The following is a 24,582-nucleotide window of genomic DNA, read 5'->3' as shown; positions in this document are numbered from 1 at the left end:
TTTGGTGAGGCTAAAAGAAAGGAGACAGGCATAGTAGAAAAAGGTTAAGTGATTTTCTGAAGTGAATAGAGTTATATTTGTCTGGTGTGCAATGTCACAGATGAATGATAGACTGGCCAATACTCACCTTCAAGGCTCTGAGTTTGATCCTTGGCACACAATAAAAATGCCTTTGTTTATAAAAAGAAAAAGCATTTTTGCACTGCAGAAATCAGAAACACTTCTCAGTTCTCTTTATTTCCTTTACAGGATAGCATGCTTTTCAGACACCTATCCCCCCTCCCATTTCTATTTCTAGAGCCTTCGGTCAGACCTAGGTAGTCACCCAATCACTGGCAGCTTCCAGATCAGAGTTAAAACCCCACCCACAAGCTCTGCGGCTCTTCCAAATGTTTTCATTCATCAGATGCTCATTGCTTCAGCAAGAAGAAGGGGCAGAGCCTCCCTCCCCAGAGTGCTCAGAAACAGGAGAAAACGGTATGTACTTAATGAAATGTACACTAAATTAAACTAAACGGAGAGAAGCCAGTTTCATGAAAGGAGCTGAACCTCACTTCTGCCTGCCACAGTGGGGTCTTTAAGATGGGCGGTGGCTTGAGTGGGTGGGACTGGGGAGCTCTGCAGGGCGTAGGAATGTATTTTTCTTATGTATTTTACTAGTATGGACTTTGTTACTTAAATGTGTTTGCGGGAAGTGCAACCAACAGCAAACTTCTCAGTATCCTCTTCCCAGGCAGTTGAATTTGCACTCCGCCTACTTTCAGAAAGTGCTATAAACTTGCACCCAACAAGCAGTGAGGCTGGGATTTACAGTGATCACTCAGAGTAATTAAAGTGCAGCAGCCATGGGGCAGAGGCAGGTGTTGTAGAGTGTTAAGTTTGAAGTTATCATCATCACCCGCCCCCCAAAGCTCCCTATCCGGGCACAGCAGTCTTACTGATTCCCTCAGGCTTTCCCTTCTAGAATTTCCCTTCCAGAATGACTCAGTTTTCCACTGGCTTGCTGCACTGGCCACATACTTGATTCTGAGTTCCCTGATTCTGCACAGGAAAAGGGCTCCTTTGAGTAGGTTTCCAGATTCCTGGAAGATTTACTGGATGAACTTGGACAGGCTCAGGCACATCCTGGCACCCAGCACACACCTAAAGTGCCCCTTGTCCAAACCCCACCTTCCTTTTCAGACTCGCACAGCAGGGGGTGTATTCCCCCCTTCCCTACATTTGCAAGTGTCAGAAATTCTCCCTCTTCCTTAGGACACTGGTGTGTGGTATACTCTTTTCGGACTTAAAAACTCTTGTGTCCACAGTGAACAATCTTGGTCCTAGTGTTGGATATTGTATGACACCCAGTTTTTTTCAGTAGGGAGTGTGGGGTGTGTGAGATTTATCACACCTGCAAAGCCATCTACAGATTTAGTTCATAATAAACAATGAAAAAGAACATTGAAGATTTCTACTTAAAACTGCATTCTTTCCATTTTGAAAAATGTATATTTTATCCTTTAACTCTCTTCCCCTTTAATTTAAGGAAACATATATTTTTTTTAATGTATATGGGTGCTTTTCCTGTATGTCTGTGTGCACTACGGCATGCCTGGTTTCCACAGAGGTCAGAAGAAAGTGTTGAATCCCCTGGAATCGGACTTAGACAATTGTGAGCCACCATGCGTGTGCTGGGAATGAACCAAGTCCTTTCTCTGCAATGGCAGCAAGTGTCCTCCACTTCTGAGCCATGATTCCACCCCCACCTTAATATTTTTGTTTAGGAATAAAGTAGCAAATATCTTGAAGCACAGAGTTCACAACTGTTGCTAGATCCAGGGCCTAGTGTCAGCCCTAGGATCTCAGGCCAAGCTCCTCCAGACTGGACAGCCTACCTGCTGTGATGGTTGGAAACACTGTTCTGGGAGGTAGGGTACAAGCTGAAGAGGAGGGAGATCTAACCATGCCTCCCTTGAATCCTAGGGCCATACTCAATGCCGTCCAGTGCACACCTACAGGATCCTCCCCCACACCTCTCCGGGACCCTTACACAGGATGAAGGACAGACCTCCTTGAGGCAGAGTAGCAGCTGTGGTCCGTCTGCTGCCTCTGCCTCTGAGTCATTGTCAGGTTCCACAGAGTCAAGAATTCCTCACAGTAAGTCAGAGCTCCTGTTGTGGTGGGAAAACTGACAAAAGTGAAGATTTCCTTTGCTCCTCAGACTTTTCTATGGGTTAAAATGACAACCTGGTCCTCACAGCAGTGGCCAAGGTACATAAAGCAACTGAATTCAGTGAAAGTCACTATATTTGCTGTCTGCCAACCAGGCTTTCTCAAAGCAGCACAACCTTTCTAACATTTCACTTCCTCTAATACCCAGAGAGAAAACTCATGAGTAATAAATAACTATTGTTTCTCAGATAAGCCAGGTGCTTCCGAGGGTTTAGGGTCTAGATGGCCACCAGACGGCCCTAAGAGAGCCCGTGACTAAGCAATAAACTACAAAACGGTGAAATTCTAAAATGGCGGCTTTTTCATCTCCTGCCAGTGGCGGCCTCTGCTGGTGAGGAAGTCCAACAGTTCAAAGCCAGAGGAGGAAGTGGTGTTCTGATTCACACATTAAAATTAATAATCATGGTCTTTATTCATTGTGATGACTATTTTCAAAATCTTTTGGGCTGCCTTTAGACATAGTGTACATTATTGTGAGCAGGATGCATCCTACTGTGCCTTTGAACACCATATCTGATACCACATTATAGAAAATAATGGGCACTCCCTCTCTACTCCTCCAGCACCTGGTAAGAGATATGTTTAGTTGCTTGTGTGTTTAAACACTGTTTACAACAGTCAGCACAAGGGACATACTAATGGGTTTCTCTGCTGATGACATAAGCCAATTCAAGCTGAATTAAAAGTAGAAAAGTATATTTAATTCGCAGGGCAAGCTCCAGGGCAAGTTTACTAGTCAAAGGGGACAAGACTGAAGAATTCCTGCCCAGGCTATGACAGGCAAGTTTTATGTATAGATTGTATGATGCATGATGCAGAACTAGAAATCACAATGAAACCACTCTTTAATAATATGAAGGGATTTAGAAATCTCCAAGATGTACTTTCTATAGGGTGTGCGAGGAGATCAGAGGAGCACTCACAGGGGAAACTCCATTGCTCACAGCAACACATGGCTGAGAAATGCTGGAGCTGGAAGTGAGCACATGAGAAGTTCTTATGCTTCTTTAAATACGTTTTATAACTATTAAGAATGAATTGTGAGAGTTCTGTGTGGATCCAAATTCCAAAGGCCACACACGGTTCAGTGCTTAAAGCCTTCTCATCCTAAGTGTCCTTTTTCTTGGTTGTTAATGTAATAGAAGCTTCCTCGTGTTTTAGGCCTGTGAAAATGTGCAAAATACAATAGCTAAAATCAGTGGAAACTTTCTTAAAACTATAATCTGCACCTAGTAAAATTAATATACTTGGTATGCATTTCCATGAATTTTGAAAACATAATCATGCATTTATCATCAAGATATATACAGTCTGGAGAGTTGGCTCAACTATTGAGATCACTTATTGCTCCTGCAGAGGACTGGGGTTTCATTCCCAGCACCCATATCGTGGCTCACACACCCACCCCTAACTCCAAATCCAGGGATCCAACATACTTTTCTCAGCTCCACTAACACTAGTCATGCATGGAGTACACATATACACACACACATACATATATAGATACACACACACACACTGACTCATACACACTCATATCCGCATACATAGATACATATATACATACACACACACTAACAGACATACATACATACATACATACATACATACATACATACATATATACATGCAGGTCGAAAAAGCATTCTTACACATAAAATAAATAAGACTAAAACAATAACATTAAAAGTATATGCAGACTCCCTCCCCTACCCTGCTCTCCCCATTGTCTGTTGGAGACTCACTCACTGCTCCTCTGCTGCAGCCTTAAGTACTCACCTTTCCAGATGCCATACAGTGGATCCATGGAGCAGAGAATCCTGCCTCAGTTCCTCCATCTTGTCAGAGCAACCTCCTCTGCTCATCACTCACAGTGCAGTGCCGAGCAGTAGCCTGTCAGGAACGAGCACTTTGGGGAGATGCTGAGAGACCATATCCACAGCACAGCTTACCCAGAACTGTGCTCTCAATTCAGAATTACTCAAGAATCTCACCAGCAAGTGTTATACAGAGAGGTTATGGAAAGCTTTCAGAAACTAATAGAGAAGTGAGGGGAGGAAGTGAGTAGTGGCAGTTGGGGGTCTCTTCTCAAAGGAAACTGCAAAGGGGACCTCATCCTGTAGCTCTCTGACCTCAAGTTTGCATAAGCTTGCTGGCTGGCTTTGTATACAGACATTTTGGGTTAGGGGCCTATGGGACATTTGTCCTGTTAAAGTGGCATGAGAAAGGGCACACACAGGCATGTGGTTGGAGTAGTTTCTTGTGTTGAGAGGTTTACCTTGTCATCAGCTTGGGGATATTTCAATGGTCACAAATGTGTCATTCATACAGGGACCCTTAAGCTGCTGCAAACAGTCACATAAAGATTTCTTGAAATTTTAATGCAGGCTGTCCTTTCCAGCGTGGGGACATGTGGGCAGGATAGGAGTGTGTCATATTTTACACTGACAAACAGCTTTGTAATTGCTGCACAATTTTCCCTCCAAAAGGTGTTAGATCTGTTTCAACATCTACATCACCATCAATGTTTAACCATCTTGCTAGCACAGTGATTTTGCTCTTTTATCTGAGAGGATTTTTTTGCCCAAACCAAGTTCCCAAACATTCTCCCTTATTTTTCTAAAAAATCAAATGACTTTAAAATATTAAGCTTTGTGCTTGGGTCTATAAGTCCACAGATGGACTGTAGTGGTCTTGAATCTTCCCTTTTTTAGCAGTCAGTCAGAGGTTGTTTCAGTGGCACATACTGGAGCGATGTCACCCTTTCCCTGCTTAAACATCATTCATCTGTTAAGTGTCTGTTGACAACACGTGTCTGACGTCATTCTGGAGTCCTGTTTTCTGCTGTGTTATTTCAGTGCCTACTCTGTTGATAGCACCAGGCTGATTAGGCACTGAGATTTTTCTGATTTTGACCTTCTCCTTTTCAGAATCATGTTTGACTATTCTGTTGTCTTTTTAATTTTCACAGTACTTTTCATATAACTTCGTGTTATTATATTTTTTTCTGAAGGCAACCACTCCCCAGGAATGTATTGCACATATAAACTTGTTCAGGAATTGTTGACATATGAAGAATATGTAGTGTTCCCAGTTTATTATGCGTTTAGAGTTGCCTTGATTTGTTTCTCTGTAATTTTCATAAGGTAAAATGAATGCGTGTTTGGCCTACATAGACAAGTATGGATCATGTGTATACCTAGTGCCCACCAAGGTCATGAAAAGGTGTCAGATTTCCAGAATGTGGAATTGCAGAGGTGTGGGAGTTGTTATATGGGTGCTAGATTTGAACCCAAATCCTCTGAAATAACAAGTTAACCACAAGTTAACAAGCTAACTCTTAACCACTGAACCAACTTTCCTATCTTTATTTCTTAATGAATATACATGTAGTCTTTCTATGCTGATTATGAACATTCCATTTTTATATTTGTAATTCTATGGGTTTTTTGTCATTACTGTAAAAAGTGCTGTCAAAGATAATAATTTCCACTTGACAGGAAAATATAACTGATTTTTCCAGTGCTGCCCCATCCCACAGCTTTGTAAACTCATTTTTTACATCCAATAGTCTTTGGCAGATTGATTAGAATTCTTATATAGATGGAACCATGTCATGTGTGAGGAAAAAGAGTTTCACCTGTTTCTGAGAAGTGTAAAGCTTTTTTCATTCTTTAAGAAACTCCTTTCATGTACATGACTGTTTGTCTGCATGTTTGTGCATCTCATGAATGCCAGGGGCCTATAGAAGCCAGAAGAGGCAATGGATTCCCTGAACTGGAACTGTGCAGTCTTTTTAGCTACCTTGTCACTTGTAGAACTTGAACCCGGGTTCTGTGGAAGAGGTGCAGCGATCTTCACAGCTGAGCCATTCTCCAGACATCTGACCCTATTTCTCTGTCCTGATGAGGACCTGGTGGCAAAAGTCTTCCTGGAGTAATGAGCAGACATCCGATTCTTGCTCCTAATCCCTGGGAAAACATTCAAAATTGCACCATTGAGAACTAAGCTGACCAAAGTTGGATTTACCCTTGTTTTTAATGGATAACTTTTGTAGGGTTGAGGAAGTTCCTTGCACTGCTATTTTTCACATAATCTTGCTGCGTTTGTTGAGGTATTTGTAGTTTCTCCTCTTTTCTGATTTTGTTAATATGACTAATAACATCAATGTTTATTTCTAATGTTTCCATAATTCCTTCTAACCAGGGTGCTTTTCATGGATCTACATCTGGAGTTTAGTTGTTTGCATTTCACTGGGATCTCCACTCCCTCTACTATTGAACTTTCACTATTCACCCAGTGTTCAGTCAGCAGAAGAGTCCCTGGCAGAAACTCTGTTTCCATCCTCTCTAGGCTTCTTTCTACCAATGATATCCTTTGTAGACCAGGGCCTTCTAAAAGGATTGGTAGAAGCCTTCCAGGAATTTATAGGCAACTGTTAAGCAGGTTTTGTGGTGAATTTATTTTATAGTACTTAAGAAATTATTGAAATTCTCATTCTAATATTCCTATGTTACAGGTAAAGTGCGCCAAGGAAAGGGTCTCAGAAGCATCTTCCCTGAGTCTCGTGTTAAGCGTTACTGCTGCTATGGAGGAGTGATCACAGTCGTTGCTATAGCTATAGTTGTTCCTCTTTCTGTTACTTTGTCAGGTGAGTGACTCACTCTCCAAATCCTGCGTCCCTCTGTCCACATCCACATTGTCAGTTATACTCACTGAGCGCTGTGAGCCAGGCATTGTGGGAAGGGCTCCAGAGAAAACACACAGGAAGTTCCTGTTCTCTGGGGACTTAGGTTCCAGCAGGAAGAGGCAGTGAAGGAACAGCCCAGGCTGTGGTGTGCACAGGAGGCCAGGCTCAGCCTCCCTGGGAAGCTGACATCCAGCAGAATCTAATCAGAGATGCAGGGGACATGGTACACCTGGGGGAACTGTGCAAGGCAGAGAATTACGAGAGGAAATCTCAAAAGTTGAGGAAGAGAAGAGTAATGTGGTCAAAAAGATACAGTGCCTTCCAGCACGACCCACAGGTTTAGTAAAGAGGCTCAATTGCATTTTGAAAGTATTAAATGGAAAGTTTCTGAAGTAATAAATTTATAGGGTTTTAGTACCACACTGTTCAGCATACTGTAATAAAATTTTGCACGGTCCTCTTATGTATGTGAATGATCCTTTAGTGCAACGCATCCACACTGTGTACACTACCCATGCAGAACTTCTCACTGTTATCCCAATTAGTAGGCTGGCTGTCAATAGTTGTCCATCCAGAGTGCCTGCTGCTGTAGCCATCCCTACTGTAGTAATCAGTCATCCAAAGCTCAGGAGTGAGGCTATTGTAGAAATGCACTTCCTGGGAGCCCTACTGTCAGTGAGCACCTGAGAGAGAATGGGACACAGGCCTGAGGTGGGAGACTTTAGACAAATGCCCATCATGCTCAGGAGAGGATTCCTAGAGATCATTTAGGAAAGTTACAATCAAATTCACACCTCACAATGGAGTTCAGGAGGGTACTTCAAAAAGAGACAAAGCATGCAGGTTATAAATCTTTGTATTGTCTAAATTTTAGTAAAACAGATGGAACAAACCTCAATCAATAATACCTCCGCTGCCTCAATCAATAATACCTCCGCTGCCTCAATCAATAATACCTATGCTGCTTGCCCGAGCAACTGGACTGAATATGGTAATAAATGTTTTTATTTTTCTGAATATACAAGTAACTGGACATTCAGCCAGGACTTCTGCGAGGCACAAGAGGCCGAGCTAGCACGATTTGACACCGAGGAGGAGCTGGTAAGAAGGGGGCAGGGATTGGTTTGTCTGTTCTGTTGCATATTGCTCTCCCTTGAGATAGAGAGGTTACCACTGAACCATGAGGAAGGATCCCATCCCACACACGTGGAGACACGGGGCTCGTGTGAGTGCGTGTCATTTGCTGATGCTTGACTCCTGACTGGAGCCCTGAGACATCCAGGAAACATTCTCTCACACAGCGCTCACAGTCAGCTGGAAGGTCAGATCTGCCATTTTACTGGATACCGCATGGTCATGGGCGTTTTCCTCTAAGCTGACCCACGTTGTATACAGGAGACAACTGTTAATAACTGCAGTGGAAGGTCAACCCAGACCTCTCCTGGCCACACAGGAACATGTTGTTACATTGGGTACTTTAGTTCAAATGAGGGTCTTTAGAATTACAGATGTCAAGTGGATCCACTGACCACTGGTGACTAGTACAGCTCCAAATCTGTGCCCCTCAGTTCCTCCCTCCTGTTATCTCTAGAGGAAGCTGTGGAAAGATTCCAGGATCATCTGAAACAGAGACACATGCATTCTCAGCTTGTTGTGTTTTATGACAGAATTTCCTAAAGAGACACAAAGGGAGTTCGAATCCCTGGATTGGCCTGCACAGAGAGTCATCAGCGCACCCTTGGAAGTGGACAGACAACACTGAGTATAACTACTTGTATGTTTCACAATGTTTTTTTCTTCTACTGTGTTCATGTATTGTGAGGTGGTGTGTGTGTGTGTGTGTGTGTGTGTGTGTGTGTGTGTGTGTGTGTGTTATGGATATGAAGGATGAAAGTCAGTGTCACATACTGGGAAGGTAGAAAAGAATGAACTCTTGGGCTGGAGGTGTGCCCTGGATAAATGTTGTGTGCCTCATGCAATGGCCAATCCCTAGCAAACTCCACCTCTTGACAAATTTCAATCAATTGGATCCTCTCCCATTTATTAGCCATCACCTTGAAGTATTTACAGATTATTATTTCACTCCAAATATTTATCACTACCATGGCATCAAGGTTAGACACTGTTTGTATCACCTCTTGAAAATCTTTAGTCGTCCCAGACCCGGTGAGAGAGAGACCCAACCGCCTGGTCAGGTGGGCACTCCTGAGGCTGCAGAGCGGAAGAGACCACCAACACTGCTCACCCCTGCCCACATCCCTGGCCCAAGAGGAAACTGTATAAGGCCTCTGGGCTCCCGTGGGGGAGGGCCCAGGAGCGGCAGGACTTCTGCGCCTGAGACACCTCCGCCGGAACCTGAAAGAAACAGACCGGATAAACAGTTCTCTGCACCCAAATCCCGTGGGAGGGAGAGCTAAACCTTCAGAGAGGCAGACAAGCCTGGGAAACCAGAAGAGACTGCTCCCTGCACACACATCTCGGACGCCAGAGGAAAAAGCCAAAGACCATCTGGAACCCTGGTGCACTGAAGCTCCCGGAAGGGGCGGCACAGGTCTTCCTGGTTGCTGCCGCTGCAGAGAGCCCCTGGGCAGCACCCCACGAGCGAACCTGAGCCTCGGGACCACAGGTAAGACCAAACTTTCTGCTGCAAGAAAGCTGCCTGGTGAACTCAAGACACAGGCCCACAAGAACAGCTGAAGACCTGTAGAGAGGAAAAACTACACGCCGGAAAGCAGAACACACTGTCCCCATAACTGACTGAAAGAGAGGAAAACAGGTCTACAGCACTCCTGACACACAGGCTTATAGGTCAGTCTAGCCACTGTCAGAAATAGCAGAACAAAGTAACACTAGAGATAATCTGATGGCGAGAGGCAAGCGCAGGAACCCAAGCAACAGAAACCAAGACTGCATGCCATCATCGGAGCCCAATTCTCCAATCAAAACAAACATGGAATATCCAAACACACCAGAAAAGCAAGATCTAGTTTCAAAATCATATTTGATCATGATGCTGGAGGACTTCAAGAAAGACATGAACACACTTAGGGAAACACAGGAAATCATTAATAAACAAGTAGAGGCCTACAGAGAGGAATGGCAAAAATCCCTGAAAGAATTCCAGGAAAACACAATCAAACAGATGAAGGAATTAAAAATGGAAATAGAAGCAATCAAGAAAGAACACATGGAAACAACCCTGGATATAGAAAACCAAAAGAAGAGACAAGGAGCTGTAGATACAAGCTTCACCAACAGAATACAAGAGATGGAAGAGAGAATCTCAGGAGCAGAAGATTCCATAGAAATCATTGACTCAACTGTCAAAGATAATGTAAAGCGGAAAAAGCTACTGGTCCAAAACATACAGGAAATCCAGGACTCAATGAGAAGATCAAACCTAAGGATAATAGGTATAGAAGAGAGTGAAGACTCCCAGCTCAAAGGACCAGTAAATATCTTCAACAAAATCATAGAAGAAAACTTCCCTAACCTAAAAAAAGAGATACCCATAGGCATACAAGAAGCCTACAGAACTCCAAATAGATTGGACCAGAAAAGAAACACCTCCCGTCACATAATTGTCAAAACACCAAACGCACAAAATAAAGAAAGAATATTAAAAGCAGTAAGGGAAAAAAGTCAAGTAACATATAAAGGGAGACCTATCAGAATCACACCAGACTTCTCCCCAGAAACTATGAAGGCCAGAAGATCCTGGACTGATGTCATACAGACCCTAAGAGAACACAAATGCCAGCCCAGGTTACTGTATCCAGCAAAACTCTCAATTAACATTGATGGAGAAACCAAGATATTCCATGACAAAACCAAATTTACACAATATCTTTCTACAAATCCAGCACTACAAAGGATAATAAATGGTAAAGCCCACCATAAGGAGGCAAGCTATACCCTAGAAGAAGCAAGAAACTAATCGTCTTGGCAACAAAACAAAGAGAATGAAAGCACACAAACATAACCTCACATCCAAATATGAATATAAAGGGAAACAATAATCACTATTCCTTAATATCTCTCAATATCAATGGCCTCAACTCCCCAATAAAGAGACATAGATTAACAAACTGGATACGCAACGAGGACCCTGCATTCTGCTGCCTACAGGAAACACACCTCAGAGACAAAGACAGACACTACCTCAGAGTGAAAGGCTGGAAAACAACTTTCCAAGCAAATGGTCAGAAGAAGCAAGCTGGAGTAGCCATTCTAATATCAAATAAAATCAATTTCCAACTAAAAGTCATCAAAAAAGATAAGGAAGGACACTTCATATTCATCAAAGGAAAAATCCACCAAGATGAACTCTCAATCCTAAATATCTATGCCCCAAATACAAGGGCACCTACATACGTAAAAGAAACCTTACTAAAGCTCAAAACACACATTGCACCTCACACAATAATAGTGGGAGATTTCAACACCCCACTCTCATCAATGGACAGATCATGGAAACAGAAATTAAACAGTGATGTCGACAGACTAAGAGAAGTCATGAGCCAAATGGACTTAACGGATATTTATAGAACATTCTATCCTAAAGCAAAAGGATATACCTTCTTCTCAGCTCCTCATGGTACTTTCTCCAAAATTGACCATATAATTGGTCAAAAAACGGGCCTCAACAGGTACAGAAAGATAGAAATAATCCCATGCGTGCTATCGGACTACCACGGCCTAAAACTGGTCTTCAATAACAATAAGGGAAGAATGCCCACATATACGTGGAAATTGAACAATGCTCTACTCAATGATAACCTGGTCAAGGAAGAAATAAAGAAAGAAATTAAAAACTTCTTAGAATTTAATGAAAATGAAGATACAACATACTCAAACTTATGGGACACAATGAAAGCTGTGCTAAGAGGAAAACTCATAGCGCTGAGTGCCTGCAGAAAGAAACAGGAAAGAGCATATGTCAGCAGCTTGACAGCACACCTAAAAGCTCTAGAACAAAAAGAAGCAAATACACCCAGGAGGAGTAGAAGGCAGGAAATAATCAAACTCAGAGCTGAAATCAACCAAGTAGAAACAAAAAGGACCATAGAAAGAATCAACAGGACCAAAAGTTGGTTCTTTGAGAAAATCAACAAGATAGATAAACCCTTAGCCAGACTAACGAGAGGACACAGAGAGTGTGTCCAAATTAACAAAATCAGAAATGAAAAGGGAGACATAACTACAGATTCAGAGGAAATTCAAAAAATCATCAGATCTTACTATAAAAACCTATATTCAACAAAATTTGAAAATCTTCAGGAAATGGACTATTTCCTAGACAGATACCAGGTATCAAAGTTAAATCAGGAACAGATAAACCAGTTAAACAACCCCATAACTCCTAAGGAAATAGAAGCAGTCATTAAAGGTCTCCCAACCAAAAAGAGCCCAGGTCCAGATGGGTTTAGTGCAGAATTCTATCAAACCTTCATAGAAGACCTCATACCAATATTATCCAAACTATTCCACAAAATTGAAACAGATGGAGCCCTACCGAATTCCTTCTACGAATCTACAATTACTCTTATACCTAAACCACACAAAGACACAACAAAGAAAGAGAACTTCAGACCAATTTCCCTTATGAATATCGACGCAAAAATACTCAATAAAATTCTGGCAAACCGAATTCAAGAGCACATCAAAACAATCATCCACCATGATCAAGTAGGCTTCATCCCAGGCATGCAGGGATGGTTTAATATACGGAAAACCATCAACGTGATCCATTATATAAACAAACTGAAAGAACAGAACCACATGATCATTTCATTAGATGCTGAGAAAGCATTTGACAAAATTCAACACCCCTTCATGATAAAAGTCCTGGAAAGAATAGGAATTCAAGGCCCATACCTAAACATAGTAAAAGCCATATACAGCAAACCAGTTGCTAACATTAAACTAAATGGAGAGAAACTTGAAGCAATCCCACTAAAATCAGGGACTAGACAAGGCTGCCCACTCTCTCCCTACTTATTCAATATAGTTCTTGAAGTTCTAGCCAGAGCAATCAGACAACAAAAGGAGATCAAAGGGATACAGATCGGAAAAGAAGAGGTCAAAATATCACTATTTGCAGATGATATGATAGTATATTTAAGTGATCCCAAAAGTTCCACCAGAGAACTACTAAAGCTGATAAACAACTTCAGCAAAGTGGCTGGGTATAAAATTAACTCAAATAAATCAGTTGCCTTCCTCTATACAAAAGAGAAACAAGCCGAGAAAGAAATTAGGGAAACGACACCCTTCATAATAGACCCAAATAATATAAAGTACCTCGGTGTGACTTTAACCAAGCAAGTAAAAGATCTGTACAATAAGAACTTCAAGTCACTGAAGAAAGAAATTGAAGAAGACCTCAGAAGATGGAAAGATCTCCCATGCTCATGGATTGGCAGGATTAATATAGTAAAAATGGCCATTTTACCAAAAGCAATCTACAGATTCAATGCAATCCCCATCAAAATACCAATCCAATTCTTCAAAGAGTTAGACAGAACAATTTGCAAATTCATCTGGAATAACAAAAAACCCAGGATAGCTAAAGCTATCCTCAACAATAAAAGGACTTCAGGGGGAATCACTATCCCTGAACTCAAGCAGTATTACAGAGCAATAGTGATAAAAACTGCATGGTATTGGTACAGAGACAGACCGATAGACCAGTGGAATAGAATTGAAGACCCAGAAATGAACCCACACACCTATGGTCACTTGATTTTTGACAAAGGAGCCAAAACCATCCAATGGAAAAAAGATAGCATTTTCAGCAAATGGTGCTGGTTCAACTGGAGGGCAACATGTAGAAGAATGCAGATCGATCCATGCTTATCACCCTGTACAAAGCTTAAGTCCAAGTGGATCAAGGACCTCCACATCAAACCAGACACACTCAAACTAATAGAAGAAAAACTAGGGAAGCATCTGGAACACATGGGCACTGGAAAAAATTTCCTGAACAAAACACCAATGGCTTATGCTCTAAGATCAAGAATTGACAAATGGGATCTCATAAAACTGCAAAGCTTCTGTAAGGCAAAGGACACTGTGGTTAGGACAAAACGGCAACCATCAGATTGGGAAAAGATCTTTACCAACCCTACAACAGATAGAGGCCTTATATCCAAAATATACAAAGAACTCAAGAAGTTAGACCGCAGGGAAACAAATAACCCTATTAAAAAATGGGGTTCAGAGCTAAACAAAGAATTCACAGCTGAGGAATGCCGAATGGCTGAGAAACACCTAAAGAAATGTTCAACATCTTTAGTCATAAGGGAAATGCAAATCAAAACAACCCTGAGATTTCACCTCACACCAGTGCGATTGGCTAAGATCAAAAACTCAGGTGACAGCAGATGCTGGCGAGGTTGTGGAGAAAGAGGAACACTCCTCCATTGTTGGTGGGATTGCAGACTGGTAAAACCATTCTGGAAATCAGTCTGGAGGTTCCTCAGAAAATTGGACATTGAACTGCCTGAGGATCCAGCTATACCTCTCTTGGGCATATACCCAAAAGATGCCTCAACATATAAAAGAGACACGTGCTCCACTATGTTCATCGCAGCCTTATTTATAATAGCCAGAAAATGGAAAGAACCCAGATGCCCTTCAACAGAGGAATGGATACAGAAAATGTGGTACATCTACACAATGGAATACTACTCAGCTATCAAAAACAACGAGTTTATGAAATTCGTAGGCAAATGGTTGGAACTGGAAAATATCATCCTGAGTGAGCTAACCCAATCACAGAAAGACATACATGGTATGCACTCATTGATAAGTGGCTATTAGCCCAAATGCTTGAATTACCCTAGATCCCTTGAACAAACGAAACTCAAGACGGATGATCAAAATGTGAATGCTTCACTCCTTCTTTAAATGAGGAAAAAGAATACCCTTGGCAGGGAAGGGAGAGGCAAAGATTAAAACAGAGACTGAAGGAACACCCATTCAGAGCCTGTCCCACATTTGGCCCATACATATACAGCCACCCAATTGGACTAGATGGATGAAGCAAAGAAGTGCAGACCGACAGGAGCCGGATGTAGATCGCTCCTGAGAGACACAGCCAGAATACAGCAAATACAGAGGCGAATGCCAGCAGCAAACCACTGAACCGAGAATAGGTCCCCTATTGAAGGAATCAGAGAAAGAACTGGAAGAGCTTAAAGGGGCTCGAGACCCCAAAAGTACAACAATGCCAAGCAACCAGAGCTTCCAGGGACTAAGCCACTACCTAAAGACTATACATGGACTGACCCTGGACTCTGACCCCATAGGTAGCAATGAATATCCTAGTAAGAGCACCAGTGGAAGGGGAAGCCCTGGGTCCTGCTAAGACTGAACCCCCAGTGAACTAGTCTATGGGGGGAGGGCGGCAATGGTGGGAGGGTTGGGAGGGGAACACCCATAAGGAAGGGGAGGGGGGAGGGGGATGTTTGCCCGGAAACCGGGAAAGGGAATAACACTCGAAATGTATATAAGAAATACTCAAGTTAATAAAAAAAAAAAAAAAAAAAATCTTTAGTCGATGATAACTTCACTTATATGCTGTACCCAGCCCTGCTGTTGGCCATCAAGGGCTCTAAAACACTAGGAAGCCGCTTCAGAACTGCAAACCTGAGAATTATCAGTGTTGTGTTTCTGTGTTTCATGGTTGTACCTGGTCACAGAAGCAGAGACTCCAGGGGCATTGAGAATCTCCCCAAGGTCTTGTCATAAATGATCAATGGGGACAGCTATTGAATATGAAGCACAGCCATTTTGAACGGACCCATTTCACTGGAATAGTAAAACATAGACCCAGCCACCTCCATAAGACCTTTCAGCAATTTACTAAGTGGTGCATTTTCTTCCACTTTTATGCATCTGTAAAATAGCTTGAGAGAGCTCTCAAAATCACCCTTGTGAGGCCACACACTGCTGACATTCACATGAACATGGCAGCCAACATTCTACACACATTACAGGGGTCAACATAGATGAGTGACAGAGGTGTCCTGATCAAGTCAACCTTGATGATGTATAAATTCCTAGGTTCAAAACTAGTGTATGGGAGTCCAGTGGACTTGCTTCTGCTCCATATTATAAATAAGTGGAGAGGATGAGAGAGAGATGATTGCAGGAGTGAATATAATGGCAGACTCTGCAGCAATCTTTTTCTTTTTCTTTTTTTTTAGTGTTCCCATCCGAGGAGATGGACTATGTGGCTTCCTGAGTGACCAGCTCAACATCAGCAGTAGCAGGGACTATGTAAAAAGGAGTTGGATTTGTAGCAAGCCCAAAAGATACATCTCACAGTCCCAGTAGTTTTGTGTCCTGGGTAGAGAGTTTGTCCTAGCAATAATGAGGAACACAGAACTTGCTATCTACAGTTCCTACTTCCTTAATGATCTGTTGAAATCATTATTAAAATCAGTGACTAATGCATGGTGACAACAAAGATGACAACACTCTCTGAGGTCTATTCATATGTGTGCTTGAGACAGGGGTTGGGGGATAGATGTTCAGAAGGTCAGGAAATTGAACAGAGGTGTGTAGCAATGGGGGATGGGGAACTAGGGATAGCCAACAGAAAGTCCCATATGCCAGAAGCTCGAGGCTCCCAGGACCGATGGGATGAGATTAGCTGAAATACCCAACAAAGGGAAGAGAGAACCTGTGGAGACCATATCCAGAGGTTAGGCACAGCCCCGGGTTGAGGACCACCCATCCTTCTCAAAATTTTAATCCAGAATTATTCCTGTCTAAAAGAAATATAGGCACAAAGAGTGGAGCAGGTACTAAAGGAAAGGTCATTCAGAGGCTGCCCCACCTAGGGATCCATCCCATCTGCTGACACCAAACCTAGACACTATTGCTGCTGCCAATAAGTCCTTGATTACAAGAACCTGATATAGCTATCTCCTGAGAGGCTTTGCCATAGCCTGACCAATAAAGATGCAGATGCTTGCAGCCAATGATCGGACTGAGCACAGGGACCAGAATGGAGGAGTTAGGGGAAGAAATGAAGGAGGTAGAGTGTTTTGCAACCCATAAGAAAACAATAGTAACCAACCAAACCGCCCCCCCCCCGAGCTCCCAGGGACTAAACCACCAACCAAACAATACACATGGAAGGACCCATGGCTTCAGCTGCATATGTAGCAGAGGATGGCCTTATCTGGCATCAATGGAAAGAGATGCCCTTGGCCCTGTGAAGGCTCAATGCCCCAGAATAGGGACATTCTAGGACCGTGAGGTGGGAGAGGATGGATGGGTGGGTGGGTGAACTCCCTCATAGATGCGGGATGGGAGATAGGATAGGGATATTCAGAGGGGAAATCAGGAAAGGGGATAACATTTGAAATGTAAATAAATAAGATAGCCAATAAAAAATTTAAAATGGAATGGTTCTGAATTAAGTAGGTATTCAGGTATGACCTGGTACTCATATCTTAAACATAAACTAAATCACATCAGGATTAGTAACCTCTACTTTTTCTCTTTTTTCTTACTTTGACTTACATTTTGAATGCTATCACTCCTGGTCCCCACTCCCAGAGTTCCTCACCCCATACCCCTCCCCTTCACTTCTGAGGGTATCCTCTCCTCACCCTTACCCCCACCCCATATCCCTCTGTCCCCACCCCACCCGACCCTGGTCATTCCCCTTCCCTAGGGAATCAGGTCTCTGCAGGTTATTAGGATGCAGGGATGGTGGGCCTGTTTAGAAATTGTCCTTTGGAGCAAACCCCTCTGTGTTATCAGGAAATCAGCAGTTCAGTTCACTTGCAAACACTTCACAGATTTACCCATAGTCCAGTTCTGGATGGCAGCAGTCCTGGAGCGACCTAGCAGCCAGTCCTCAGCCAATTCGGCAGGAGTCAGCAGGTTGGGATAGGTTAAACTATAACCTATCCCAATTATCAATTATCTCTAGGTTTACCCTCTTCCAATTGTACTGTTTGAGTTTGCTTAGGGGTGGACACCCCAAGAATATTCCTGGAGTCAGGACCTCACTGTGAACTTCATCTCTTAGATTCTGTTTATCCCAATCTCTAGGCCTAGGGAAGCCTTCCAAATAGGGCCAGATGAAGTGACTTCTTTAAAAGCAGAAGAGATCGGGAGCTGAGGACTTTTCCTAAAAAAGAGTCAGACATAATTTTCTCAGGAAAAACCAAGTGAACCATAAAGCAGGGGCCGCCATGAATGCGATATGAGGAGACTAAACCCAACAGTGAGAGACAGAAGGACAGCGATTGCAGCAACTGCTCAGCTTCTCTGGAACTGTGTCAGACAGCTGTGCTCCCTCATGGCTTTCGTCCTTCCCAGTGGATATGGCTGTGCCAGTCCCCATTTTACCAGAAGTAGATTAACATTGTCAGAGTTTCACTGATGGGTATGTTAAACTTTGACTATTATCGGTCTTAATATAGTATTTATCTTTTAAGACCCTTATGACTTTTATAAACCTCAAACTTTTTTCTTACTCATGGCAAAGCATTTTTTTTAAACAAAGGAAGAGTAAAAAGTTACCTTGAAATCTGTCTTTTTAATATGAGGCCTGTCAGCAAAGCAAACTTGTCTATGAGTTTGCCTTTCTTACCTGGGAACCCAGGAGCTCTAAAAAGCGAGGCCAAATCTTCATATGAAATGCATTGACCAGACAGCTGCCATTAAACTGGTAAGGTACAGTTAACCACCAGTACCACCTGAGATCTGAGAAGGATGAATTTGAACAGAAAGTATAAACCAAATGGCCTCTGTATTAATTCAACGACGGACTTAACTGCTTCCTGGACACTTACCCTAGGGCCCTCCTCAGCAATCTTGGTGATCTCAATAGAAGGAATGGCTCTGTCTTCAGGGATCACACAGGACAGCATTAACTCTTTGACTGCCACACAGCATTGCATGGCCACCTAGCTGCCCTGCTCTGAAGATTCCTGTGGGTGAGGAACCTGAGAGACTGGCCCACATTACAAGGGAAAGAGTGGCAGTCAAGTCTTCAGAATCCTGCTTGTCCACAGTCTCAGTGGGTTCCTCCTGTGGGGGAGGCATGAGGCAGTCTTTTCAGTGATTAGCATTAATAATAACCCAAGAGGATTCACCTCTTTGATGGAGAATTTAGTGTTGCCTTTAGGAGTTGGTATTTTAAATGCCATATTGAGCAGATCTCTAAAAAGGTTTTAGAGCCAACTAATTAGTATATTTGATTTTAAATACATTTCATCTGTTTTGTGTTGCTTGCTTTATGTTTATCCTTGTAAATAGGTATAGAAGACTGAATAAAGCTTCTCTCTGTGAATGAAGTAAATTTTCATTTAGTATCATTACAATTGTTGCTCCAAGTATTTTAAAACATTTAATCAAAAAATAAAACATCGAATCATTCATAAGATGATGTGATGGTTTGCACATGCTTGGCCCAGGGGATGGCACTATTAGAAGGGGTGGCCCTGTTGGAGTTGGTGTATCACTGTGAGGGTGGGCTTGGAGACCCTCCTAGCTGCCTGAGGATGCTCAGTCTGTTCCTGGCTTCCTTCAGGTGAAGATATAGAGTTCAGCTCCTCCTGCACCATGCCTGCCTGGATGCAGAGATGCTGCCATGTTCCCTCCTTGATGATAATAGACTGAATCTCTGAACCTGTAAGCCAGCCCCAATTAAATGTTGTCCCTTTTAAAACTTACAGTGGTCATGTGTCTGTTCATGACAGATGACCACTAATTTGTATGTCTTGATTATTTTTCATACAAACTAGTAGCTTTTGGAAGATTACCATTTAAACTTTGATCAGCATTTCTAGGCTGACATTAGTTATTAGAAACTTTGAACTTGACTTATAGTAGTGGTTTCAGACTATCAGTGCTGTAGGCCTAACAGAAGAATCTGACAGGAAGCACAGTAGCCATTGATGGATGCCCCATCTATATCCAGCAGTAAGAGCCAGTCCCTAACTTTAGCACAGATTGCTACCCAGTCAGCATCTGCGTTCCAGCCTATCTGGGCTTTCAGCTTTTACACAGCTCTGTACAGCCAGCATCAGGCTTCTAGATACTGCAGAAACCACAGTCTTTGCTCCAAGTGTGCAAGATTCTGTAAGATGTGGTCTTTGCTCTGGAGGGCCCAGCATTTCCAAATCTTCATTCCCTTTTCAGACTTGCTTGCTTTTGTATATATGTATGTATGTATGCATGTATGTATTTCTTATCTTTCTCCTGTTTTCTGTGGAGTTCCTATTTAAACCCCTAGCTCTCTAAGGATCTTTAAAACCGTTAAGATCAGCAACTCATGTGAGCAAATCACATGCATAATTGTAGTCACCTAAGGCTACCTAGACACCATTTCATGGAACAGTTTGGCATTGTCTGGCAGCAACAGTTGTTTTTCTTGAGTAAAAATAACAAAGAGGAAGTAGTCCAAGCAGTGGAGGGAGAAGTTTGTACATCACAATGACTGAATTCAGTAGGGCCTGTGGTTTACCGAAAAGAAAGTATCTCTAGTTTTTGTTGCTTAGAGTCTTGGCCCTAACTCTCTAGATTTTTAAAAATATGTATTATTAATTTATTCCTTCTTTATTATTGGACATTTCTAAATTTATGTTTCAAATGTTTTCAGATTTCCTGCTTTCCCCTCAAATCCCCTGATCCTATCCCCCTCCCTCTTCTTCTATGAGGGTGTTCCTCCTCCCCAACCACCCGCCCCTCACTACCTCCCTGCCCTGACATTCATGTACACTGGGAGGGTCCAGCCTTGGCAGGACCAAGGGCTTCTCCTCCGATCGGTGCCCAAGAAGGCCATCCTCTGCTACATATGCAGCTGGAGCCATGGGTCTCTCCATGTATACCCTTTGGGTGGTGGTTTAGCTCCTAGGAGCTCTGGTTACTTGGTATTGTTGTTCTTATTGGGTTGCAAGCCACTTTAGCTCCTTCAAACCTTCCTTTTACTCATCCAATGGGGAAGTCATTCTCAGTTCAATGGTTGGCTGCTAGCATTCGCCTCTGCATTTGTCAAGCTCTGGCAGAGCCTCTCAGGAGATGGCAATATCAGATTCCTGTCAGCATGCACTTCCTGGGATCTACAATATTGTCTGGGTTAGGTGGCTGTATATGGATGCATCCTTACTTGGGGAAGTCTCTAGATGGCCTTTCAGACTCTGCTCCACACTTTGTCTCCATATTTCCTTCTGTGAGTATTTCTCTTCCACTTTCTAAGAAAGTCTGAAGCATTCACACTTTGGTCTTTATTCCTCTTGAGCTTCATATGGTTTTTGAATTGTATCTTGGGTATTCTGAGCTTTTGGCCTAATACCCTCTTATCAGTTAGTGCATACCATGTGTGTCCTTTTGTGATTGGGTTACCTCACTCAGGATGATATTTTCCTTTTTTTTTGTTTGTTTTTTTGTTTTGTTTTGTTTTTTTTTTATTAACTTGAGTATTTCTTATATACATTTCGAGTGTTATTCCCTTTCCCGGTTTCCGGGCAAACATCCCCCTCCCCCCTCCCCTTCCTTATGGGTGTTCCCCTCCCAACCCTCCCCCCATTGCCGCCCTACCCCCATAGACTAGTTCACTGGGGGTTCAGTCTTAGCAGGACCCAGGGCTTCGCCTTCCACTGGTGCTCTTACTAGGATATTCATTGCTACCTATGGGGTCAGAGTCCAGGGTCAGTCCATGTATAGTCTTTAGGTAGTGGCTTAGTCCCTGGAAGCTCTGGTTGCTTGGCATTGTTGTACTTTTGGGGTCTCGAGCCCCTTCAAGCTCTTCCAGTTCTTTCTCTGATTCCTTATAGGGGACCTATTCTCAGTTCAGTGGTTTGCTGCTGGCATTCGCCTCTGTATTTGCTGTATTCTGGCTGTGTCTCTCAGGAGCGATCTACATCCGGCTCCTGTCGGTCTGCACTTCTTTGCTTCATCCATCTTGTCTAATTGGGTGGCTGTATATGTATGGGCCACATGTGGGGCAGGCTCTGAATGGGTGTTCCTTCACTCTCTGTTTTAATCTTTGCCTCTCCCTTCCCTGCCAAGGGTATTCTTTTTCCTCATTTAAAGAAGGAGTGAAGCATTCACATTTTGATCATCCGTCTTGAGTTTCATTTGTTCTAGGGATCAAGGGTAATTCAAGCATTTGGGCTAATAGCCACTTATCAATGACTGCATACCATGTATGTCTTTCTGTGATTGGGTTAGCTCACTCAGGATGATATTTTCCAGTTCCAACCATTTGCCTACGAATTTCATAAACTCGTTGTTTTTAATAGCTGAGTAATATTCCATTGTGTAGATGTACCACATTTTCTGTATCCATTCCTCTGTTGAAGGGCATCTGGGTTCTTTCCAGTTTCTGGCTATTATAAATAAGGCTGCGATGAACATAGTGGAGCACGTGTCTCTTTTATATGTTGAGGCATCTTTTGGGTATATGCCCAAGAGAGGTATAGCTGGATCCTCAGGCAGTTCAATGTCCAATTTTCTGAGGAACCTCCAGACTGATTTCCAGAATGGTTTTACCAGTCTGCAATCCCCCCAACAATGGAGGAGTGTTCCTCTTTCTCCACATCCTCGCCAGCATCTGCTGTCACCTGAGTTTTTGATCTTAGCCAATCACACTGGTGTGAGGTGAAATCTCAGGGTTGTTTTGATTTGCATTTCCCTTATGAGTAAAGATGTTGAACATTTCTTTAGGTGTTTCTCAGCCATTCGGCATTCCTCAGCTGTGAATTCTTTGTTTAGCTCTGAACCCCATTTTTTAATAGGGTTATTTGTTTCCCTGCGGTCTAACTTCTTGAGTTCTTTGTATATTTTGGATATAAGGCCTCTATCTGTTGTAGGATTGGTAAAGATCTTTTCCCAATCTGTTGGTTGCCGTTTTGTCCTAACCACAGTGTCCTTTGCCTTACAGAAGCTTTGCAGTTTTATGAGATCCCATTTGTCGATTCTTGATCTTAGAGCATAAGCCATTGGTGTTTTGTTCAGGAAATTTTTTCCAGTGCCCATGTGTTCCAGATGCTTCCCTAGTTTTTCTTCTATTAGTTTGAGTGTGTCTGGTTTGATGTGGAGGTCCTTGATCCACTTGGACTTAAGCTTTGTACAGGGTGATAAGCATGGATCGATCTGCATTCTTCTACATGTTGCCCTCCAGTTGAACCAGCACCATTTGCTGAAAATGCTATCTTTTTTCCATTGGATGGTTTTGGCTCCTTTGTCAAAAATCAAGTGACCATAGGTATGTGGGTTCATTTCTGGGTCTTCAATTCTATTCCATTGGTCTATCTGTCTGTCTCTATACCAATACCATGCAGTTTTTATCACTATTGCTCTGTAATACTGCTTGAGTTCAGGGATAATGATTCCCCCTGAAGTCCTTTTATTGTTGAGGATAGCTTTAGCTATCCTGGTTTTTTTGTTATTCCAGATGAATTCGCAAATTGTTCTGTCTAACTCTTTGAAGAATTGGATTGGTATTTTGATGGGGACTGCATTGAATCTGTAGATTGCTTTTGGTAAAATGGCCATTTTTACTATATTAATCCTGCCAATCCATGAGCATGGGAGATCTTTCCATCTTCTGAGGTCTTCTTCGATTTCTTTCCTCAGTGTCTTGAAGTTCTTATTGTACAGATCTTTTACTTGCTTGGTTAAAGTCACACCGAGGTACTTTATATTATTTGGGTCTATTATGAAGGGTGTTGTTTCCCTAATTTCTTTCTCGGCTTGTTTCTCTTTTGTATAGAGGAAGGCAACTGATTTATTTGAGTTAATTTTATACCCAGCCACTTTGCTGAAGTTGTTTATCAGCTTTAGTAGTTCTCTGGTGGAACTTTTGGGATCACTTAAATATACTATCATGTCATCTGCAAATAGTGATATTTTGACCTCTTTTTTTCCGATCTGTATCCCTTTGATCTCCTTTTGTTGTCTGATTGCTCTGGCTAGAACTTCAAGAACTATATTGAATAAGTAGGGAGAGAGTGGGCAGCCTTGTCTAGTCCCTGATTTTAGTGGGATTGCTTCAAGTTTCTCTCCATTTAGTTTAATGTTAGCAACTGGTTTGCTGTATATGGCTTTTACTATGTTTAGGTATGGGCCTTGAATTCCTATTCTTTCCAGGACTTTTATCATGAAGGGGTGTTGAATTTTGTCAAATGCTTTCTCAGCATCTAATGAAATGATCATGCGGTTCTGTTCTTTCAGTTTGTTTATATAATGGATCACGTTGATGGTTTTCCGTATATTAAACCATCCCTGCATGCCTGGGATGAAGCCTACTTGATCATGGTGGATGATTGTTTTGATGTGCTCTTGGATTCGGTTTGCCAGAATTTTATTGAGTATTTTTGCGTCGATATTCATAAGGGAAATTGGTCTGAAGTTCTCTTTCTTTGTTGTGTCTTTGTGTGGTTTAGGTATAAGAGTAATTGTGGCTTCGTAGAAGGAATTCGGTAGGACTCCATCTGTTTCAATTTTGTGGAATAGTTTGGATAATATTGGTATGAGGTCTTCTATGAAGGTTTGATAGAATTCTGCACTAAACCCGTCTGGACCTGGACTCTTTTTGGTTGGGAGACCTTTAATGACTGCTTCTATTTCCTTAGGAGTTATGGGGTTGTTTAACTGGTTTATCTGTTCCTGATTTAACTTCGATACCTGGTATCTGTCTAGGA

The 24,582-nt window shown here is 42.4% G+C and overlaps 2 protein-coding genes across 4 annotated transcripts in view; one reads left to right on the top strand and one right to left on the bottom strand.

Moving 5' to 3' along the window:
- The first annotated feature begins 397 nt into the window (after window positions 1-397).
- Clec2d2l2 (C-type lectin domain family 2 member D2 like 2) lies at window positions 398-16,927 on the top strand. Of its 2 annotated transcripts, XM_087659355.1 has the most exons (6): window positions 398-477; window positions 1,966-2,139; window positions 6,734-6,865; window positions 7,779-8,005; window positions 8,572-8,678; window positions 16,117-16,927. In XM_087659355.1, the coding sequence occupies exons 2-6, from the start codon at window positions 1,977-1,979 to the stop codon at window positions 16,244-16,246; spliced, it is 759 nt and encodes a 252-aa protein (XP_087515481.1). In that variant the 5' UTR covers window positions 398-477; window positions 1,966-1,976; the 3' UTR covers window positions 16,247-16,927. The 2 variants fall into 2 exon arrangements, with proteins under 2 accessions (XP_087515481.1, NP_001135776.1); NM_001142304.1 differs by lacking the exon at window positions 398-477 and having other exon boundaries at window positions 1,977-2,139; window positions 16,117-16,375.
- LOC147995085 (uncharacterized) overlaps window positions 4,577-24,582 on the bottom strand; it is a 57,550-nt gene continuing 37,544 nt past the window's right edge. The window contains exon 4 of one of the 2 annotated variants that reach the window (XR_015687038.1): window positions 4,577-6,185. Coding sequence is in view for 1 of the 2 variants with exons in the window: in XM_087659796.1 (XP_087515922.1) it covers window positions 17,954-18,059 (106 nt within the window). In the remaining variant the exon portion in view is untranslated. Of the gene's footprint in view, window positions 6,186-17,310; window positions 18,060-24,582 lie in introns of those variants that run through there. The other variant, XM_087659796.1, reaches the window with a different exon arrangement.

Source organism: Rattus norvegicus, chromosome 4, assembly GCF_021556685.1.
Source record: "Rattus norvegicus strain SHRSP/BbbUtx chromosome 4, alternate assembly SHRSP_T2T, whole genome shotgun sequence".
NCBI classification, from domain to species: domain Eukaryota; kingdom Metazoa; phylum Chordata; class Mammalia; order Rodentia; family Muridae; genus Rattus; species Rattus norvegicus.
This window is presented reverse-complemented; position numbering and strand designations above follow the sequence as displayed.